The 20,269-nt window shown below is 42.4% G+C and overlaps 1 protein-coding gene across 1 annotated transcript in view; it reads left to right on the forward strand.

Annotated features, from left to right (window-relative positions):
• Positions 1–2,164, forward strand: part of LOC124798661 (UDP-glucosyltransferase 2-like) — a 65,038-nt gene extending 62,874 nt beyond the window's left edge. The window contains exon 7 of the mRNA XM_047262161.1: positions 1,833–2,164. Coding sequence (XP_047118117.1) covers positions 1,833–2,112 — 280 coding nt within the window. The 3' untranslated portion in view covers positions 2,113–2,164. The remainder of the gene's footprint in view (positions 1–1,832) is intronic.
• The last annotated feature ends 18,105 nt before the right edge of the window (positions 2,165–20,269 follow it).

The raw sequence follows: 20,269 nt of genomic DNA on the forward strand, positions 1-20,269 counted from the left end.
TATGTCAGACACAGCAAAGGACCTGGAAAAGCAGTTGAACGGCGTGGACAGTGTCTTTAAAGAGGATATAAGATGAACGAGAACAAAAGCAAAATGTAGTCGAATTAAATCAGGATGTGCTGAGGGAGTTATATTAGGAAATGAGACAATGTAGTAGATGAGTTTTGCTATTTGGGCAGCAAAATAACTTATGTTGGTCGAAGTGGAGAGGATATGAAATGTAGACTGGCGGTGGCAAGGAAAGCGTTCCTGGAGAAGAGAATTTTGTTAACATCGAGTAAGTGACAGGAAGCCTTTTTTGAAAGTATTTTCTATTGAGTATAGCCATGTATGGAAGTGAAAAACGGACAATAAACAGTTTATACGAGAAGAGAACAGAAGCTGTTGCAATGTGGTACTACAGAAGAATGTAAGATTAGTTGAGTGGATCACGTAACTAATGAAGAGGTTCTGAATAGAATTGGAGAGAAGAGGAATTCGTGGCAGAACTTGACCAGAAGCAGGGATCGAATGGTAGGACACCTTCTGAGAAATCAAGGGATCACGATTTTAGTATTGGACGGCAGCGTGGAGGGTAAAAATCGTAGAGGGAGACCAAGAGATGAATACACTAAGCAGATTCAGAAGGATGTGGGTTGCAGTAGTTACTCAGAGATGAAGAGGCTCGCACAGGATAGAGTAGCACGGAGAGCCGCATCAAACAAGTCTTTGGACTGAAGACCGAAACAACAGCAAACGTTGCAAAGCGACACGTAATTGAACGAGCACGTAAAGACTGTAGTAGCGAGGGTGAATGGTCTGCTTCGGTTTATTGGGAGAGTTTGAGGAAAGTGTGGTTCATCTATGAAGCAGACCGCGTACAGAACACTAGTGCGATCCAATCAGGAGTACTGCTCGAGTGTTTGGTATCGCTGTCAGACCAGATTAAAGAAGACATTGAAGCCTTTCACAGGCAAGCTGCTATATTTGTTACCAGTAGGTTAGATTACGACGTGAGTGTTACTGAAATGTTTCGTGAACTCAAATGAAAATTCCATGGAGGGAAGACGACATTCTTTTGGCGAAAAACTATTGAGAAAATTTAGAGAATCCGCATCTGAAGCTGACAGCAGAACGATCCTATTGGCGCCAACATACAGTTCACGTAAGGGCGAAGAGCATAAAATAGGAAAATTAGGATTCGTGAGCAGGTGTATAGACAGTCGTTTCCCCTCTAATCTATTTGCGGGTGGAACAAGAAGGGAAGTGACTGGTACTGGGACAACGTATCCTCCACCACGCACTGTACGGTGGCTTGCGGAGTATGCTGGTAGAAATAGATGTAGATGCAGAATAAAGCACGTACAGACAAGTTTGTGTGAAGTATTTCATAAAGCAGTTCTTCCACGGTACATTCGACGTCTTTTTGACAGTAACATGTGTGACATCTTGAAAGCGAGAATTTATGAATTCATATCTCATTTGTAGTGGCCCATTCCTGATATAAATCAAGAGAAACAACAGACGCAAACAGAGGCCTGCCCACGGACCCCAGTCAGTTTCAGACCTCTTCCTTGTTTGCTGACAATGTGCGACCACATTTTTCTTCTCACCTTCCACATATGAAGTGAACCTTTGTTACGCCTATCCTCCAATCATATAACGTTCCAGATTGTGCTCCTTCGTTCGTATCTTCTATTTTTCTTTCTTTTTTTTTCGAAACCATTCAGCAAACGTTTTAGACACACTGTGTACGACTGTTGTGGTAGCCTTTCCCTTAATTAATCACCTGTGAAGTGAGATAACGCCACAGAGGTTTGCAAAATGAATGGCAGCTGTAACCCAATGTGCAGGTACCGCGACCGCGCCAGGCGTCTGTCTGCACTGTTCCGGGACCGTCCCCGGCCGCCGCTGGAGGAGGCGGTGTACTGGTTGGAGTACGTCATCAGGCACCAGGGGGCACTGCACCTCAGGTCTGCCGCGCTCGACCTCTCCTGGTACCAGTACCTGCTCATAGATGTCACAGCAGTCGTGGGACTCGCTGCCGTCTTGACGGCCACGTTGCTCTACGTGTGTTTCAGGAAAGTGGACCTCTACGTGGGATCAAAACTGGAGAAGTTAAAAGCTGCGTGAACGCTAATTCTCTTATTGTTAGCTGTCCATATAATAAAATCGTAAGAAATAACTACCACCTTCTGTAACGTTCAGACATTCTTAAATCTACAATTTTATGAGTTAAATATGTGCGGTGTGCGTACTGTAAGACGCTCGGTACACACACCATCAGATTATTTGACTTGTCGCTCTAACGAAGTAGGCGAGTGTCAGCAATATGTCTCGTGGTCTTATCGTGGTGTGTTTATCTTCTGCCGATAGGTCAGACGATAGAAATGCCACTTGCACGCTTAGAGTAGCAGATTGACGGTGACCAACTTTAAACAGAACTTGATTAATTTTCACACACATTTATTAAAATAATAAAAAGCGTAGACATTACGTAACTTAGTTCTGGATGCTGTTTACAATTGACAATCTGAAGTTCCTTTGGACTTGGTACGTTAATATTATTCTCACATATCTCTGATACTTGACAAAGGGTCTATACATTTCTCTTCATGGCTATGTACAGGAATATGATAATCTTATTAGGCGCAGACTGAAACTTGACTATAGACTGGTACCGACTAATGCAAACTGGTACAGACTGGAGCCGACAAATGCAGACTGGTACAGACAAATGCAGACTGACTAATCGTAGGTCTGTACACTCGTTATAATATCTCGCGCGTTCAGGTCTCACTGCGCGAGTGTGATCCGCGAGGAGAAAAGGTTCTACATTAGCAGCAATCTCACTGGCTGCGTTACATATTAATACGCGGTTCGGCGGATGCAGTATTTGGTCCGTCTCTAAGACAGCGCCATCTCGTAGTGCGGAGACAGACAAGCGCTGCGCCTGCGCTGTTGTGCTTAGCGGGGCGCGCTCTAGTGGGAAAGCTGTGTACGCGCTGACTACGCGGAACTATGTACACAACAATATGTAACACGCCACCAACTGTGTCAGCTCCGTTCACATTCCGTCAAAATCATAAAATCCTCGTTCATAATTATGGACCTGTAGATAATACAGGGTGTATCAAAAACAATCATCCAATTTTTAAAAAATCATAATTGTTATGTTATTTGAGATACTAGGGTGAACAACATACTGCTGGAAAGAGCATACTCTCGAGTTCCCGCTAGGTGGTAGCAGTGTGCGCCCACTTCATTTCTATTAAAAATGGTGTCTGTACATTTTTGGCGTTTTGTCTTCTACGTTTTGTGCAGTACGGGTCAGTAATAACTGTTCAGCGTGACTTAAGTACCTGGTATGGTGTGGATCCTCCTACAGCCCAGAGCATTAGACAATGGCGTGAACAATTCCGAGAAACAGGTTGTCTGTGTAAAGGCAAATCGCTGGGCCGTCCCCGAGTTGGCGCAGACGTCGAACGCATCCGACATTGTTTCACAAGGAGCCCGCAGAAATCTGTTCGCCGTGCAGCTCGACAGCTCAATATGCCCCCGATGTCCGTCTGGCGGGTGTTGCAACGACGTTTACACATGAAACCATAAAAAATTTGGCTACTGCAAGCTCTTTGTGCAGGTCACAACAACAACTTGTGGAGTTCTGTAATTTCGTTTTTAACAAGATGAAGCAGAAGAGTTTTTTCCACGCTTGGCATTTAGTGACAAGGCAACATTCCATTTAAATGGAAAGGTGAACCGTCATAATTTGAGAATATGGGTTACGGAACAACCTCATGAAGTTGTACATGAGAGAGACTTTCCAAAATTTAATGTGTTATGTGCAGTTTCACTGGAAAAAAGTCTACGGTTCATTTTTCTTTGCTGACAACACTGTTACAGGAAACACATATCTCGATATGCTTGAGAACCTCCTATTCCCACAGTTGAGATTGATTCAAACGACTTCATTTTCCGACAGGATGGGACACTACACACTGGCATCTGGAAGAGCGGGAATTTTTAAATCGAAGTATTACTGAACGATGGATCGCTCGCATTGGATCAAATGATTCAGCCTTACATTGCTCGCCTCCAAGGTCACCGGCCCTGAGTGTTTGTGATCATTTCTTGCGGGGGTTTATAAAAGACTCTGTTAATGTGCCTCCGTTACCAACGACAATGCATGAACAGAGACATCGCAAAACAGCAGCAGTGGAAGCAGAAACTCAAGACATGCTCGCTGTAGTGTGGGAACAATTTAAACACCACATTGACATGTCCCGTGCATCTAAAGGGGGGCATATTTGAACACCTATGAAGAGGTATGAACAAAAAACTTTTTGAGTTTCCCGTTCATCAAAAAACAAAATTCATTGTATATGGTTATTAATTTAAGAAATACAGACATGCCAAATCGGATGATTCTTTTTGATACACCATGTAGTATATAGTCGAAACAGATGTGGAAGTTCTTCAGTGTGGTATTGTAGGTGGTTAGTGAAGATACTTAAAACACACTGGCTGACAGAATAGAAGCACTCGCAAGAAGAGGACAAAACAAAATGAGACTTCATGGGTTGAGAAGGTATGTATCGCTATTTCAGTGCTTACAAATTTACTAATGTCTTGGAAATATCAGCCCACTATCGTGCATGATGTTCCACCCTCCCCGACCTGAATACATCCACTAACTCGATGGGAAGGGTATTATAAAGTCGTTGCATCCTCTGCTGAGGCAAGTTGATGCGCAACTTCTGTAGCAAGCTCTTGGTGTTCTACATACTGGCTCTGGGGCTAGAACACCTCCTACCAGGGACAGATCAAAAGACCTCAATGGCCACATGAGTACCTCACCATCACGTAGACTGTTCACAGAAACTGGTGCCATGTCTAAACGAGCGTTGTATTACTGAAAAATAACGATACTATCGTCTGAGCGGCAATACATGAGGGTGCCGTATGCCCGTGATGTACTGTTGTGTCATCGGAGTTCACTGAATCATTACCAGCAATGACCAGAAGTAGTACGCGATGGCTACCTACATCATGCCGCCACGAATAAGAGTAGTATGTTTTCAAAACACTGGAAAAATGAGACATCGCTCATGACAGCCGTTATGCTAGCCGACGATGGTGACTCGGTGTAGTGCAGAAACTGATTCGTCGATGAGCGCAGTGTGACGCCATTCATCAGCAGTACACGCTCTCATCTCAAGACAGCGCTCCAGAGGCAGCCGTTGTGGTGTTAACAGCAGCCTACGCCATCTCATACCCTATCAGTGGAGCATTATGGCATAGAATGTCGCAGGCAGTCCATTACTTGTTATTTCTCAACTGATAGGCGCAGATGTGGAGGAGTCAAGAAGTGCTGGGGCTTAATCCTCCCGTCCGTTATCCATCCGCCGTCCATCCGACCGCCGTGTCATCCTCAGTGGAGGATGCGGATAGGAGGGGCGTGGTGTCAGCACAACGCTCTCCCAGCCGTTATGATGGTATTCTTGACCGAAGCCGCTACTATTCGGTCGAGTAGCTCCTCAATTGGCATCACGACGCTGAGTGCACCCCGAAATAGTTTACAAGGCTTCTGAAATTGTGTTATTGACATACACAGGTAAATTCTATTACTGACATACTGGGTCTCCCAGATAATGGTTAAATCCTATTTTTTTAGTTCTGTTGTACGTGTTCATGACGTGATGTAGTGTGGCATGGAAAGCGATATATGTATCCATACCGATAATGTTATTGAAAAACTTCTTGTGCTTGATAAGGATTTGCACTAATAGAAACTGGTATTGACAATATAAATGTTCACAGCAGCTGGCGATAGTACAATACGATTACACAGTTTTATACTGAACTGGAGACATTTCCAGCTTCACCCAGGTAGCATAAAGTACCTACAGCCACACTTGTTTATTTCCTGTAGTGGTATACAGAAGTTCAAATGGTTCAAATGGCTCTGAGCACTATGAGACTTAACATCTATGGTCATAAGTCCCCTAGAACTTAGAACTACTTAAACCTAACTAACCCAAGGACAGCACACAACACCCAGTCATCACGAGGCAGAGAAAATCCCTGACCCCGCCGGGAATCGAACCCGGGAACCCGGGCGTGGGAAGCGAGAACGCTACCGCACGACCACGAGGTGCGGACTATACAGAAGTCTTCCAATCGAATCTGCCTGTTTGTGGAAATCCAATCAAAATTCCTCCAGTAGCTCCTGAGAATTAGCCTTCACATACAGGCAGAAAATGCGGCAGGAACTTTAACATATCATATGTGCTGATATATACATACCTTCCTCGTGAATCAGTCTACCTATTAGTGAAAACCGAAACAAAATCGGCACAACAGTCCCCCCAGACTAATTGATGACGATGAGGTCCCATACCCCGAGGAGAGTAGGGGACGATGCGGGAGACCCGCACCGCTGACTAGGCAAGGTCCTAGTGGAGGTGGTTTGTCATTGCCTTCCTCCGACCGTAATGGGGATGAATGATGATGATAACGATGAAGACGACACAACACTCAGTCATCTCGAGGCACGGAAAATCCCTGATCACGCCGGGAATCGATCCCGAGACGCCATGCGCGGGAAGCGAGAACGCTACCGCAAGACTAATTGGGACGTACAAAAAGAAGCGAGCAGGGAACTTCATTTTATATACGTAGAGCGAGAAGATTTAGTAAAACATTTTTATTAAGCTGCTAAAACGTGGCTACAACTTACATTTTATGTGTTCAGGCGGTAATGTACGTTTGTTATGCTTCTTACCGATGATGAATGCAATGTATATTCAAATGGCAAAACATATTTTATCTGATTGCATTATAGTTTAACAAGTTTCAGATTTTTTTTTACTGTACTTCTGCTTTGAATCCTTGCTTCTTGCCGTATTTCCCGACGCTGGGTCAATGGAAAGTACGCTACAAGTTATAATGAACAAGTTTTCGAGTTTCAAAATATCTGACATAAACGGCCGTACTTTTAGACTGAAGGATAAAATTCTTATGCCGCCAAGGGACCATAGACCTTATTGCGTGTGATACATTTTAACTTGATACCTCCACCCGTTCATGAGAAAAATGGTTGTTAGCAGTCATACAGAAAGGTAGACAAGTAGACTGACGGATAGCAAAGCGATGTTATAAGGGTTCCGTTTTCACTTTGTGGCACGGAATCGTAAAAGCAATGTTCTCTGGAAATGTGTTTTGACTGGAGGCCTCAGCTTGTAAATGCCAAGATTCTGCATACGCCCTGGGGCCCGGCACGACACGATATATGGGTCCTCTGGGTGGAGGGCACATAATGAGAAAAACTGGTGGAAGGCGACTCCCAGGTATCTGAGCTACACAGTACCGGGGCCGTAGTGTAATACCCGCTGTGAGTGGAGACTAACCACGTGCCCTTCCTTTCGCTTCTGAAAGGAGAGCTGAAACCCTCAGGTGAGTTCGACTGCACTCTGTGTCACTGATGTGCGGCTCCGTTTACTCCCTGGCTCTTCATGGCGCCAGCTAAACTACAGAAAACATCACATGCAATACTGACACAAGTAAAGATAAGAAATTAATGGAGTGTATGGCTTAGTCCTTCCAGTCATAAAGGCTACTTTTGTCCAGCAATAAATATTTATTTTCTGAGAGGAATAGAACGAAGATTATAATGAATTTAACTAAATTTTAAATGCTATATGAGCTGTGCCAGTTCAGCAATGGACTGACGTGTATTAACCTACAAGTTTTTTTTAGATTTCTATCCTAAAAAAACTATTATCTTTTTCCAATGAGAAATACATAACTCTTTCTTGTTGTATCTTATCCGAAGATGTGAATGTTTTGACTTTAAACCTTCACTATGCATTTAAAAATTCGCCACTCCTGTCATTTCAACAAGGCAACGAAATCCTTCTCATGCTATATTTTTAATTTAAAAAAAAATTCCTTTCACGTCAGTAGCAAAATGATTGTGCGCTGAAATTCCTCAAGCTTTAGAAAAAGCAAAGGCGGTATCATTTCAGAAAGATATGATTGCACATGCTATGGATTTATTTGCCACGATACACGTTGTGTTCCAAAATTTTGTACTTTAGCTAATAAAGCTAGCTTGCATTTATCGTGAATGTCTCGCCCAGCACAAAGTCCCAAGCGACTGGAAAAAAAAGCACAGGTTACTCCAGTATATAGAAGGGCAAAAGAACGGACCCGCAAAATTACAGACCAATAACCCCGTTTGCTGCAGAACCCTTTAACATATTCTCAATTTGTATATAATAAACATTCTTCAGGCTAATAAGTTAACGTCCCCGGATCAGCATGGTTTGAGAAAGCACCGGTCATGAGCTCAGCTTGCCCTTTTCGCACTTGGTACACTGAGGGCAACAGGCGGATTCCGTATTTCTAGATTTCGGGAAAGCACTCGACACGGCGCCCCATTGCAGGCTGTTAACGAAGGTACGAGCATATGGAATAAGTTCGAAGACTTCTTAAGTAATAGAACGCAGCATGTTGTCCTCGACAGCGAGGGTATTATCAGGAGTGCCCCAGGGAAGTGTGACAGGACCGCTATTGTTCTCTATATACATAAATCATTTGGTAGATAAGGTGGGCAGCAATCTGCGCTTTTTTGCATATTATGCCGTGGTGTACGGTAAGGTGTCAAAGTTGAGTGACTGTAGGAGGATACAAGACGACTTAGACAAAATTTTCAGTTGATGTGATGAATGGCAGCTAGCTCTAAATACGGAAGAATGTAAGTTAATGAGGAAGAGTAGGAAGATCAAACCTGTAATGTTCGCATACAGTGTTACTGGTGTCCTGCCTGACACAGTCAGGTTGTTTAAATAACTGGCTGTAGCATTGCAAAGCGATATGAAATGGAACGAGTATGTGAGAATTGTGGTAGGGAAGGCGAATTGTCGACTTCGGTTTATTGGGAGAATTTTAGGAAAGAGTGGTTCACCTGTAGAAGAGACTGCATACAGGACGTTGGTGCGACCTATTCTTGACTACTGCTCGAGTGTTCCGTACCCGTACCAGGTCGGATTGAAGGAAGACATCGAAGCAGTTCAGAGGCCGGATGCTACATTTGTTACTTTTTGGTTCGAATAATATGTAAGTATGACGGAGATGCTTTGGGAACTGAAATCTGAATCCCTGGAGGGAAAGCGACGTTCTTTCGAGAAACACTGTTGAGAAGATGCAGAGAACCGAGATTTGGAGCTGACTAGCGACCGATTCTACTGTCGCCAACATATATTGAGCGTAAGGACCACCAAAATAAGATTCTAGAAATTACGGCTCATATGGAGGCATAGAGACATTCATTTTTCCCTCCCTCTATTTGCAATTGTAACAGGAAAGGAAATGACTACTAGTTGTACAGGGTACCCTCCGCCAGGCACCGGAGGTGGCTTGCAGAGTACCTATGCAGATGTAGACTTAGATAAGCAACCATTTATTGGTCGAGGATAATCTATGTAAGTATTCTTCCAATTTTCTTTTACGATTTCCACGCGTGAAATGATCTGCTAATGAATCAAAGCCTACCAAACATGAGCTGGTGGTTCGGCTGAATAGATCAGTGATTGTTATATAGGCGCGTGAATTCCACGCATGTCTGGTTCACAACCCTGTTACCCAATGTAATGCACTGTGTGTTAACTTATATAAGCAGCTCACTCCATCATCGAACATGTAATGAAAAGTTCACCTTCACAGTAGACAGAGAAATATACTCGACGCACATTTCTCACTGACTGGCGAAGCTTCTGACATTACCTTCAACTGTTTCGAAAGGTTCACGTTGAAACTGGTGTCACTTACGTTCAGGCTGTTGGAGTAACAATCGTTACTAAACTACTAAGGGTAACTGAAACAACTAGAAAAATTTGTATGTTTGGCTAACTAAGAGGTGGTGTTATATCTCGATGTGAACTTGAAACATATCGATGAGGGCAGCAGCGTATAGAGGGGCTGCGGCCTGTGTTTGTTAGACTAGCTGACCTACCACTGGAAACACATTGTAGTATCTCACATGCTTTCCGCCCTCCACATAACGCAAAGTCACACATCAGTCACCGAATGTACTTCTTACATTTTATTTCTTCCGCAGAGGAAGAGAACGAATATCCAGTTTTAGAGAAAGAGAGAGAGAGAAGCAGACGAAAATGGTCTACAGTCGCCATTGTACCCAACATTAACTTAAATCATTTATATCAGATAAGACCGATCAAGTTCTGAAACGTTAAAGGATCAGATATCGCTTAATCAAACGTTGCTGTGCGGTCCTCGAAAATAAACAAAAAAAAGGTATACAAAACAACTGTAGTTGTATTAATTGAAATAATCCGCAATTAGCTCGACAAAAGAAATTTTATTTCCTTAACCGGTTTGAGGCACTTAGCGCCTTTCAGAAGGTAGTAAGTAGTAACTATAGTATTATTTGCGAATGTCAAAGAAAAAGATGCATGCATCATATTGGTACGGTCGTGTGGTTCATAGTACCTATATAATAATGGAATAAGGAAGCCATACAACGAGAGCAGACGACATCCCAGAATTGGCTGAACTTGTCAATGTCAAATGTAAGACACTGGACACAAGGAGTCATGTCCCTCTAGTACAATCTATTGTATAATATGTAAACATTCGCAGCTGCCACTTTCCTACGAAGCCGTTTTCCGACTACTTTACAACATCAAAGCTAACAAGCCAGTTCGCGTTACCATGTAATGAGATACGTGAAGCTCATTAGGCACTCTACATTTCACGTTGATAACAGGCGGAACGTACAGAGACATCATTAGCGCCTTCCCAGTTTCATAGAACTCATCGATCAAAGTACAGGGGTACTATAAACGATTCATTCGTTTTCAGACCTCTAAATTTCCCAAAGTTGCAGGAATAGGACAGCAAACTCACCAAATTTGCATTTTGCACTCTACAAAGTTCTATGAGTGCCCCTCTGGTCAACAATAAACGTCCAAGCTGTACTCAATTTCGTTCAGTGCTTTATGTAGCATGTAGTATGTCAATGGCCATCACAGCAGCATTCATGCAATCTCTGATCTCATTCAGCGTTAATGATAGAGGGAGTACGTAAGCACAGTCCTTAACGAATTCCCAAAGAAATGAGTCACAAGGCGTTATGTTATATGACCTTGGGGAGGGGGGTAGGATGAGAACGCACCCACATCTTCGACACCATTATGCCCAATCCAACGATGTGGTTGTCAGTTGTTTAGGTAGCGACGACCATCGGGGCTCCAATGAGGGAGGGCCCCATTTTTATAGAAGAAATTCCCGGAATCAGCAGTCGATTTTGGAAACAACCACAGCTGCACCACACCAAGGTAAGAGCTAACCCTCAAAAAGCTTCTCACAGAAGAATACATACATACAGCTTCGTCTGTAACACTGCTCAGAAAGCATTAACCTTCGGCGAATGTTAATGTGCCAAATTTACAAGAGAATTTTTAGTGCCCCATACTCTCACCATGTGGTGATTAAGTTTCTGCAGACAAATGGAAAGTTACTTCGACGATGAATATCAACTTGGCACCAAAATGATCATCCTCAAATGGTTCCTGCATTTTTAGACGCCGCCAGTAATCTTCCGGTTTTAATTGTTGCAATGCTGCAGACGCTACGGCCTGAAATGTAACCGCCGTCGCTACATCTTCGCCACAGTTTTACGCGGTATTCCAAGGTCCTGGCTTGGTGGGACCGGCGATATATATATATATATATATATATATATATATATATATATATATACTCCGTAGTAAACGTTCCGTCACGGTCTTCACGGACGTATCTGGCATACTTGGGCGACCAGTACTTTTCTGTTTACTCAGACAATGACTGTCCCTAAATAGTTGATACGAACGCATAGTGCTCCATTTACATGTCCGTTCTCTGGAGTAACTTCTTCTGAACGCGCACTGCACTGTTGTAGCGGATAAACATCTCGCATATTCCACCACACAAAAACTCTTTTCTTGCTTTGCCGCCATTTTGTCAAGACACTGCACTCGTAACACCAACCGGCGGCCACAATGCAAACTAAATGCGTTTATGGTTTATATTCTTGCATCTATCATATTTGTACACTTAATATTTCGGAAGACACACAACATTTAGTGAGTTGTGTCGTTATGTTGTAGTAATTGGAAACAAACTTTACTATTTTTTTTTAAATTTTCTTTCTTAGTCACGTTCACGTTTGAGTTAAGGTGACTACTTTCGAATGCATTTGTTTATTTCGTATCTACATTAACCATTAGTCAAAATGTAGAATACAAAATATTGAACCAAATAAACCGTTTTCTAACATTCTGTACGTACGAATCACAATGGGTGTTTCCACTTGTTATAACAAACGTCAGTTGTCTTCATGCGATTAATAAAAAGTTTCGTACTATAGCATTTACACATTTGGAACTGTCCTCACCAGTTCACATTTGAACAATCTGTATCCTTGAAGCTACTAACTATCATGCACTGAGCCATCTGTTAGCGAAATGTGGTGAGGAGTGTTTGTTATGCGTTCTTTCGCGCTGACGTCATACCACAGTGTTACAATTTCTTTGTATTACCTCTATGTCTACCTATTGATCTGAGACAATAAAATTTGCAAGAAAATTTCATGAAATACTTACATCACTCTCAATGAATACGTAGTATCACGGTACACAAAAATGTTTCGCACAGAGTCCATTAAGTATTTTAAAAACTCGCAAATCTTTCTTAAATTCAAAATCTGAAGATGAGTAAACCGGACATCTAGTTTCATTCTTAGAAAAACCTATGTTATTTTCCAAGATATTTGTGCAGTTTACATATGCTGGCTAATATTATGTCTAACGAGTGACTGGAAGATTGTGCAGTGTGATTCAGTTTGTTGTGTATCATTGAAACTGTCAACAGCATTACTCTTCAGAGCCACTGCTTAAGTACAAAATTATTCCATCACGTAATCGATGGCTGAAACAAGTAAGTCTTCGTCTGAGAAGCGTTCTATTCCGCAATTAATTACCCGGCATCCATAGGAAATTGCTAATTGTTAAGGTCGCAGAACGATGTGGGCCTGCACTTGTCCGACATCACATTTCTCGTATGATTTTACACTCCGCCTGCAAATTATCTACAGCTCTCCTGCAAGAACACGTGCATGATGATATTCAGGCTGTTTTCCGCAGTCGCCGTGAACTTTGTAAAGGTTAAATATTCGCATAACTGTGACTGTAAAATTTTCGTCAAGTTTCATAATTTATTGAATGACGACGACTGGAAATTATCTAGTGTTATTCCTTTGGCTATTTTGATTCCACATCGCGCTTTCAGGGAACCATCTCATCATCAAGTGCCGTTCACATAGAATTTCATTAAACTTTAACTGTTTATGCTGCTACTCGTATGTGTCAACTTTAGTGTCGTTTCATTATACATTAACTGCTACATGAATTTTTCTTTATCGTGTAGTCAGACGAATGTATGTTTCGATTACTGAGTTATAATAGATAATAAAAGATTCATAACAATGTGATTAAATAAATTTTCAAGAAAAAATAGGAAACAATGAGGATGGTCACAGGTGGGTCTAGCAGCAGACTGTAATGCATAAAATTACTGATGACGATGACACAAAGTGATCATCGCCAGAGACGGAGAAGGCGTTTCTTAAGATAAAATCGGCCGCAGAAAATGGTAACATGAAAATAAATTTTGATGTTGACCGTACTTGATGATGATGAAGAAGAGTCTCAAAAAGAGTACTGAAAAAAGAAATCAAATGAAAAACACTGTGTGGCATAGCATCGCAAGAAAAAGGGCACCAAGGATGGCTAATTGGCAATAAATATGTTTAAATTTTGACCAGAAGTCCTCGGTTTTAGACCTTCAAAATTTCTGTGTCAACATGATAACATGAGCCTTGAGTCGAATTTGCTGGATTGGTTTCCACAATGTCGAGCTCTGTCAAACGAACGTATTTGAGATGACACTAAATAAAATCTGTTTGCTGGGTAAAGTTTGTTTGAGCCAAAAATAACTTCCAGAGAAAATCGAAATTAAATTCCTTAAGGAACGTCGTAAATTTAATTATTAGGGGAAAGATAATTCAGTAACCAAGTTAATATTTCATATAATTTCTTACAACGCTACTTAGTTTCACTTTTTCCCTTTACGTATTTTTTCACTGTAATAAGGCATTCAACGAGAGTTACGCAAGGCAATTTAGACTTCCTGCACCTAACGCACAAAACGCAGTAATTTGACCGAATCTCCTGGAACAATATTCCTCCTATTTCAGTTAAAAGTATTAAATGCATTAGAAATAGGACTTTCCAACTGTTAAAAATGCGTGGTCCTATTTATTTCACTAGACACGTTTCGTTGAATTCATTTAAATCATTGCCAGTGGTCTCTAATTAAATATATTTACGATAATGCAGCGCTTCTAGATCTAAAAATAGACGTAATGCAGTATAGTTTGATTTCCGCTCACATCTGGAAGTGACGTCTGCTGCACATTTTCCAGTGTTTGGCCTAGTTCCTACACGGTTTCTTTACGTCAAAGACGATAAAAAGTTGCACCATTGGTGTATACTTATATTCTGCTGGGTCGACGAACGTCTACGTGTTTCGTTTGTGTTTTGTTTTCTACTAGTCTCTTAGTTTTTTCCTCCTTTTTAGGTCATGTGTACAATGACTCTGTACTATCAGGTTTACAGTATCATTAAACAACTGTTTATTTTGTGTTAGAGCTTTGTGTATGTAGCAGCTTTTACTAAAAGTGAGGAAACGTGTGTTTTTACTTAGTTCGTGTAGATAAATTTCTGGAACCCAGATATTATACAAAATGATTTCACCTTACAAAAAAGCTCCCCCTTCTTTGTCTGTCTGTCTATCTTTCTACCTCCCCACCACCAAGGTCACTTCACCTCTACCTCCCGCTACGAAGGGGCAATACAGTCGTTCTGCAGTCAGCTCCAAATGCTGATTGTCTAAATTTTTTCATTAATTTTTCGCGAAAAGAACGTCGTCTTCCCTCCATGGACTTGCATTTGAGTCACGAACCATTTCCGTAACAATTGCGTGTTAATCGAACCTAGCAGTCCGCCGCTGAATTGTTTCTATGTGTTCCTGCAATCTGGCCTGGTAAGGATCTCAAACACTCCATCAGCACTCACGAAGAGGTCGCACCAGCGTCCTACATATGAACCGCACTTCCCTAAAATTCTCCCAATAAATAGAAGTCGACTATTCGCTTTCCCTATTACAATCTTTACATACTCTTACATTTCATATCGCTTTGCAACGTTACGCCAAGATATTTAATCGACGTGACTGTTTCAAGCAGCACATTACTAATACTGTATTCGTACATCACGGGATTGTTTTCCTTATTCATCTGTACTGACTTACACTTTTATACATTTAGAGTTAGCTGCATTCATCACACGGCTAGAAACTTTGAGTAGGTCATCTTGTATCCTTCTACAGTCAGTCAACGACAACACTTTCCCGTACACCACGGTATCATCAGCAAACACTGCAGATTCCTGCTCATCCTGTCCGCAAGATCATTTATGTATGCAGAAAATAACAGCGGTCCTGTTACACTTCTCTGGAGGACTCCTCACGATAACCGTGTCTGTGAACAACACTCGCCGTCGAGGAGAACACACTAGATTCTGTTACATAACAAGTCTTCGAGCCACATATTTGCTAACCTATTCCATACGCTCCTGCCTTCGTTAACACTCTGCGGTGGGGCACTGTGTCAAATACTTTTCAGAAACCTAGAAATATGGGCTCTGCCCATTGACTTTCATCGACAGTTCGCAGGATATCATGTGAGAGAAGGATGAGTTTCGCACGCGCGATTCTTTCTAAAACTATAGTGACTCCTCGACATAAGCTTCCGACTGAAGGAAATCTGCTATATTCAAATTCAGAATATCTCCACGAATTCTGAAAGAAACTGATATTAAGGATATCGGTCTGTAATTTTACGGGTCCGTTCTTTTACTTTCCATTCCCTTGGGACTTCGCTGGTCGAAAGGATCGCAATACATGCAAGCTAAGTAAGAAGCCAATGCTGTAGAGTACAATATGTAAAACCGAACTGGAGACATTTATTTTTTACTTGAGTTGTTTCTCTAAGCTATGGACACTTATTACTATGTCGTCCATAAGGGACTCCGTATAGATTTGTACGACTCTCCTGCACGGACGATTTCTTAAACGCAAATCTGAACCTTCGGCTGTCGGTTTGCTACCTTCTGCTGCCACACTGGACTGGTCAACGAATGACTGGATGGAAGCCTTAGACCAGTTTAGCGATTTTACAAAGCACCGGAATTTTCTCGCGTTCTCGAACAGAGTTTTTTTAAGGTATGACGGTGGTAACTGTTGTATGCTTCGAGCATCCATCTTTTTACGGATGCAAGAATCTCTAATAACGTTTGCCTGCCGTTATTTGCGCGTTCTCTTTTGAACACATAGTGCAACAGCTTTTGTTTCGTCAGCGTTTTCCAAATTTCTGTGTTAAACAACGGTGTTTCTCTTCCCCCCTTAAGCTACTTTACTCGGAACGTACGTCTCCAGAGCACAATTTACGATTTGTTTAAGTTTCGCTCATAAACAATGGCTGAGAAATCCTTAATTTGTAAGTGTGATGTTGGTGATCTATGTAGCGTAGGTGGGAAGGGAACTGGACTGATAAATGTGGCATCTTACTTCTGTCTGTCGTTGACAGCATATTGTAAAGCGGTATAACTGTGTTGTAGTTACTTAGTGGTGAATTAATAAATGACCAGAAAGTTAATGCACTTCCCTTATCATTAATGGTGTTACTGGTGAACTGCATAAATCTGTTGCACTCAGGCATTGCTGACACTTGTAGAGTGGGTTGCACTGAGTGGAGCCAGTCACCACACTTCCAAAGCCACCTTGCAAAGTGGATGTCAATATGTCCGATGGAATGGGTCTGATCATGTTTAATTCTGGAACAGTAATCTTCTTACACAGAGAGGCAATTTAAGCCTCTGGGTCTCTTCAGATGTTGGGAGAACTGAGGCTGGTGTGATATGTTTGATACTCCTCAAGCTGCAAAAAGTGTTACAGTCACTGATAGTGGAGACAATGAAATCGACATTTCAGAATACACATGGACAGTATGTTACAACTGGACAGGCTCTTCAGCGTGGGAGTTACTTCACAGCTTCACCTGCTGAGCTTCTTTACATAACAGATAATGCAAATAAATACCCACTTAATAAAATGAAAATACACTATACAGAGTTTTTCTCCTAAGAGTCATCAGGCGAATTTTCTCTGGTCTTTTGACAGATATTTGCCATTTAGTTTTGCAACGTCTAGTTAGAATCGGCCCAAACAAATACTGCTTATCACGTCTATCATGCGAAGTCCGGTGTCGATGGAAAGCGTCGGCTTGTTACCTGTTACAAGGACCAGAAAGGTGCTGCGCCTGTCTCACCATTAATTGTGTAACTTGTGCAACCACCTTGCAAGGTGCGTGTCAATATGTCCGATGGAATAGGTCTGATCATGTTTAATTCTGGAACAGTAACTTATAGACAGGATAAATCTCTTCCACTGAGGAATTGCTGTCACTCTTAGAGTGATTGATGGCTGCACTCAGTCAGGCCATTTACAACACATCCACAATACATCTGGCAAGTTGGGTGTCAATATGTTTGATAGAGCAGGACTGATCATGTTTAAATCTAGAGCCGTGGTGTCCTGTAATACATTTCTCGAATAGTTTTGAAATGGGTCAAGTTTTATAACACCTCGGTGACCTGCTTCTGATACAAAGGGAGTCAATTGAAGCCTCAGGGCCCCTTCGGATGTCAGCAGAATTGAAGCTTGGATGATGCATTTGATATCCTGAAGCTACAAAAAGTATTCCAGCAGGCTGTCAATACGTACTGAATTCAGCGTGGTAGACAGCTGAAAATGTGGTGTCACCGCCAGACACCACACTTACTAGGTGGTAGCCTTTAAATCTGCCGCGGTCCATTAGTATATGTCGGACCCGCGTGTCGCCACTGTCCGTGATTGCAGACCGAGCGCCGCCACACGGCAGGTCTAGAGAGACTTGCTAGCACTCGCCCCAGTTGTACAGCCGACTTTTCTAGCGAAGCTGCACTGACAAATACGCTCTCATTTGCCGAGACGATAGTTAGCATAGCCTTCAGCTACGTCATTTGCTACGACCTAGCAAGGCGCCATTACCCGTTATAATTCAGCTTATTATAAAACCTGTACCGTCAAGAGCAATGTACACCAATTATGGATTAAAGTTAAGTATTACATCATCTACGTACTTTATTTTCAATTCTCAAGACATTGTCCTTTTCCAGACCTCACGCCAGTCAGCGTGTAATTATACGCGTGCATTTTGGCCTCGTCTAGCAACACTACAGAAAACTCCAGTCGCTGAACGGCTCTGAGCACTATGGGACTTAACATCTGAGGTCATCAGTCCCCTAGACTTAGAACTACTTAAACCTAACTAACCTAAAGATATCACACACATCCATGCCCGAGGCAGGATTCGAACCTGCGACAGTAGCAGCAGCGCGGTTCCGGACTGAAGTGCCTAGAACCGCTCGGTCACAGCGGCCGGTTCCAGTCGTTGAAATTCTTTACATAAGAGCTCACTTAAAAACTGCACGTAAGTACCGGCACTCAACCAATAAACTGAATATAACTCCAGTATACAAACGAGTTCACTGAAGTTATTTTGTATGCTGACGTAAGAGAGCTGGAGAGGAAACGTAGTGGAGGTATAGTCTGTCTGCAGCATGAAAAGTGACCAGCGTTAGTGATGGGGAAGTCATCTTTCCCGGAAGAACACCGTAACTGCCGTACAAGATGACTAAAAGTCAATTTGTAGAACGATGTGTCCAGATTTACATACATTCTGTCTATTCGCGCTTCTACCGTTAGTAGTAAATCATATACTGTATTACACATATTGTTAATGCACACTGTAAAAAATAAGCACCCCCGGGCATGTATGGACACTGCAGTGACTCATAAGGCAAACTGTAGAAGGATTGATATAACTTTGCAAATCACCCTGTTGTTTTTTATGGTGTAGCACAGTAGACAGAATGCTTGATCGCTCTTCATTTAGCGGACCTATGAAGGAGGGAAGTGCTTGACCACAATCCGGCGACCTACCTCCCCTCATGCTTCCACCCTCCAGCCACACCTTTCCACCAACATGTGTTTCGAGTTATGTAACAAAGACAGAATACTGTGATCTTTTGAGGCCCTCCACCGCTCACAGCCACAATGATCAGGATTTTTGGTGTGCTATTCACTACACACCCCTACCACCGTACAAAAATTTGCGACTGCACGAGGTTGCTCCTCCGTTGGACGAACAAAAGTAGCATAACTCAAGAAAGAGAGTCTGGGGCAACAGAAGGTGAAAGGACATCATCTTAGCGAAGGAATCTGCAGGGTCGCTAACAATGGTCGCAAGCTAACCTCTGACGAATCTTCTCACAGGGATTGCTGGGCTACACGTCCCACCAAAAAAGCAAAGACATGTTTTTGATTAGCGGAGTGCTAAGTAATGTAGGCGAAAATGGAACATTCCAGAAAATCTTGTGAAAGGTATATGAGCTTCAGCTGATTGAGTGGCGTTTTCAAGACCTACGTAGTGGCAGATAATGAGTTTCTAACGGCAACTGTGATTCGTTGCCTGAGTGTAAAAGTAGAGGCTGCATGTCCAGGAGGGGGCAGAGTATGACGTGAGCAAGGACTTCCCTCAGGAAACCGATCAAGAACACTCCCCTACGGGGATGGACTGAGAACAGATCCCTGTCCGGACTGATTGAAAACAGTTCCCTCTGGCGACCGAGCTAGAGACTTCACTGTCCGAGAACCACAGTGTAGAATCTAGCAGTTAGATTTTGAGAAATGTTGCTTCGACACAGGGAGTTTCTCCATTAGAAGCTCATCATTTTGTTTATTCGGGTGATGATTATTTATCTCTCTGCAGAGTCTGCCACACACTGAAGTGTTCCTTTACGGGGGAATACTGGAATCGAATGTCTGTTCCTGGCTAGTGAGCAAACAGAAATCATGACCTGTGTTCTGTCTTGTACTGAGGTATTTTCAGCCAAAGGAGCTTGCGGACCGAATATTGCGATCACTGCACAGGCAGAGAATTGCAGGTACATCGTATACGTCATCTGCGCAGAGGCAAACGTCCCACCGAGCAGATCATCGGTGC

This window comes from Schistocerca piceifrons, chromosome 5 (genome assembly GCF_021461385.2).
Source record: "Schistocerca piceifrons isolate TAMUIC-IGC-003096 chromosome 5, iqSchPice1.1, whole genome shotgun sequence".
Classification (NCBI taxonomy): Eukaryota; Metazoa; Arthropoda; class Insecta; order Orthoptera; family Acrididae; genus Schistocerca; species Schistocerca piceifrons.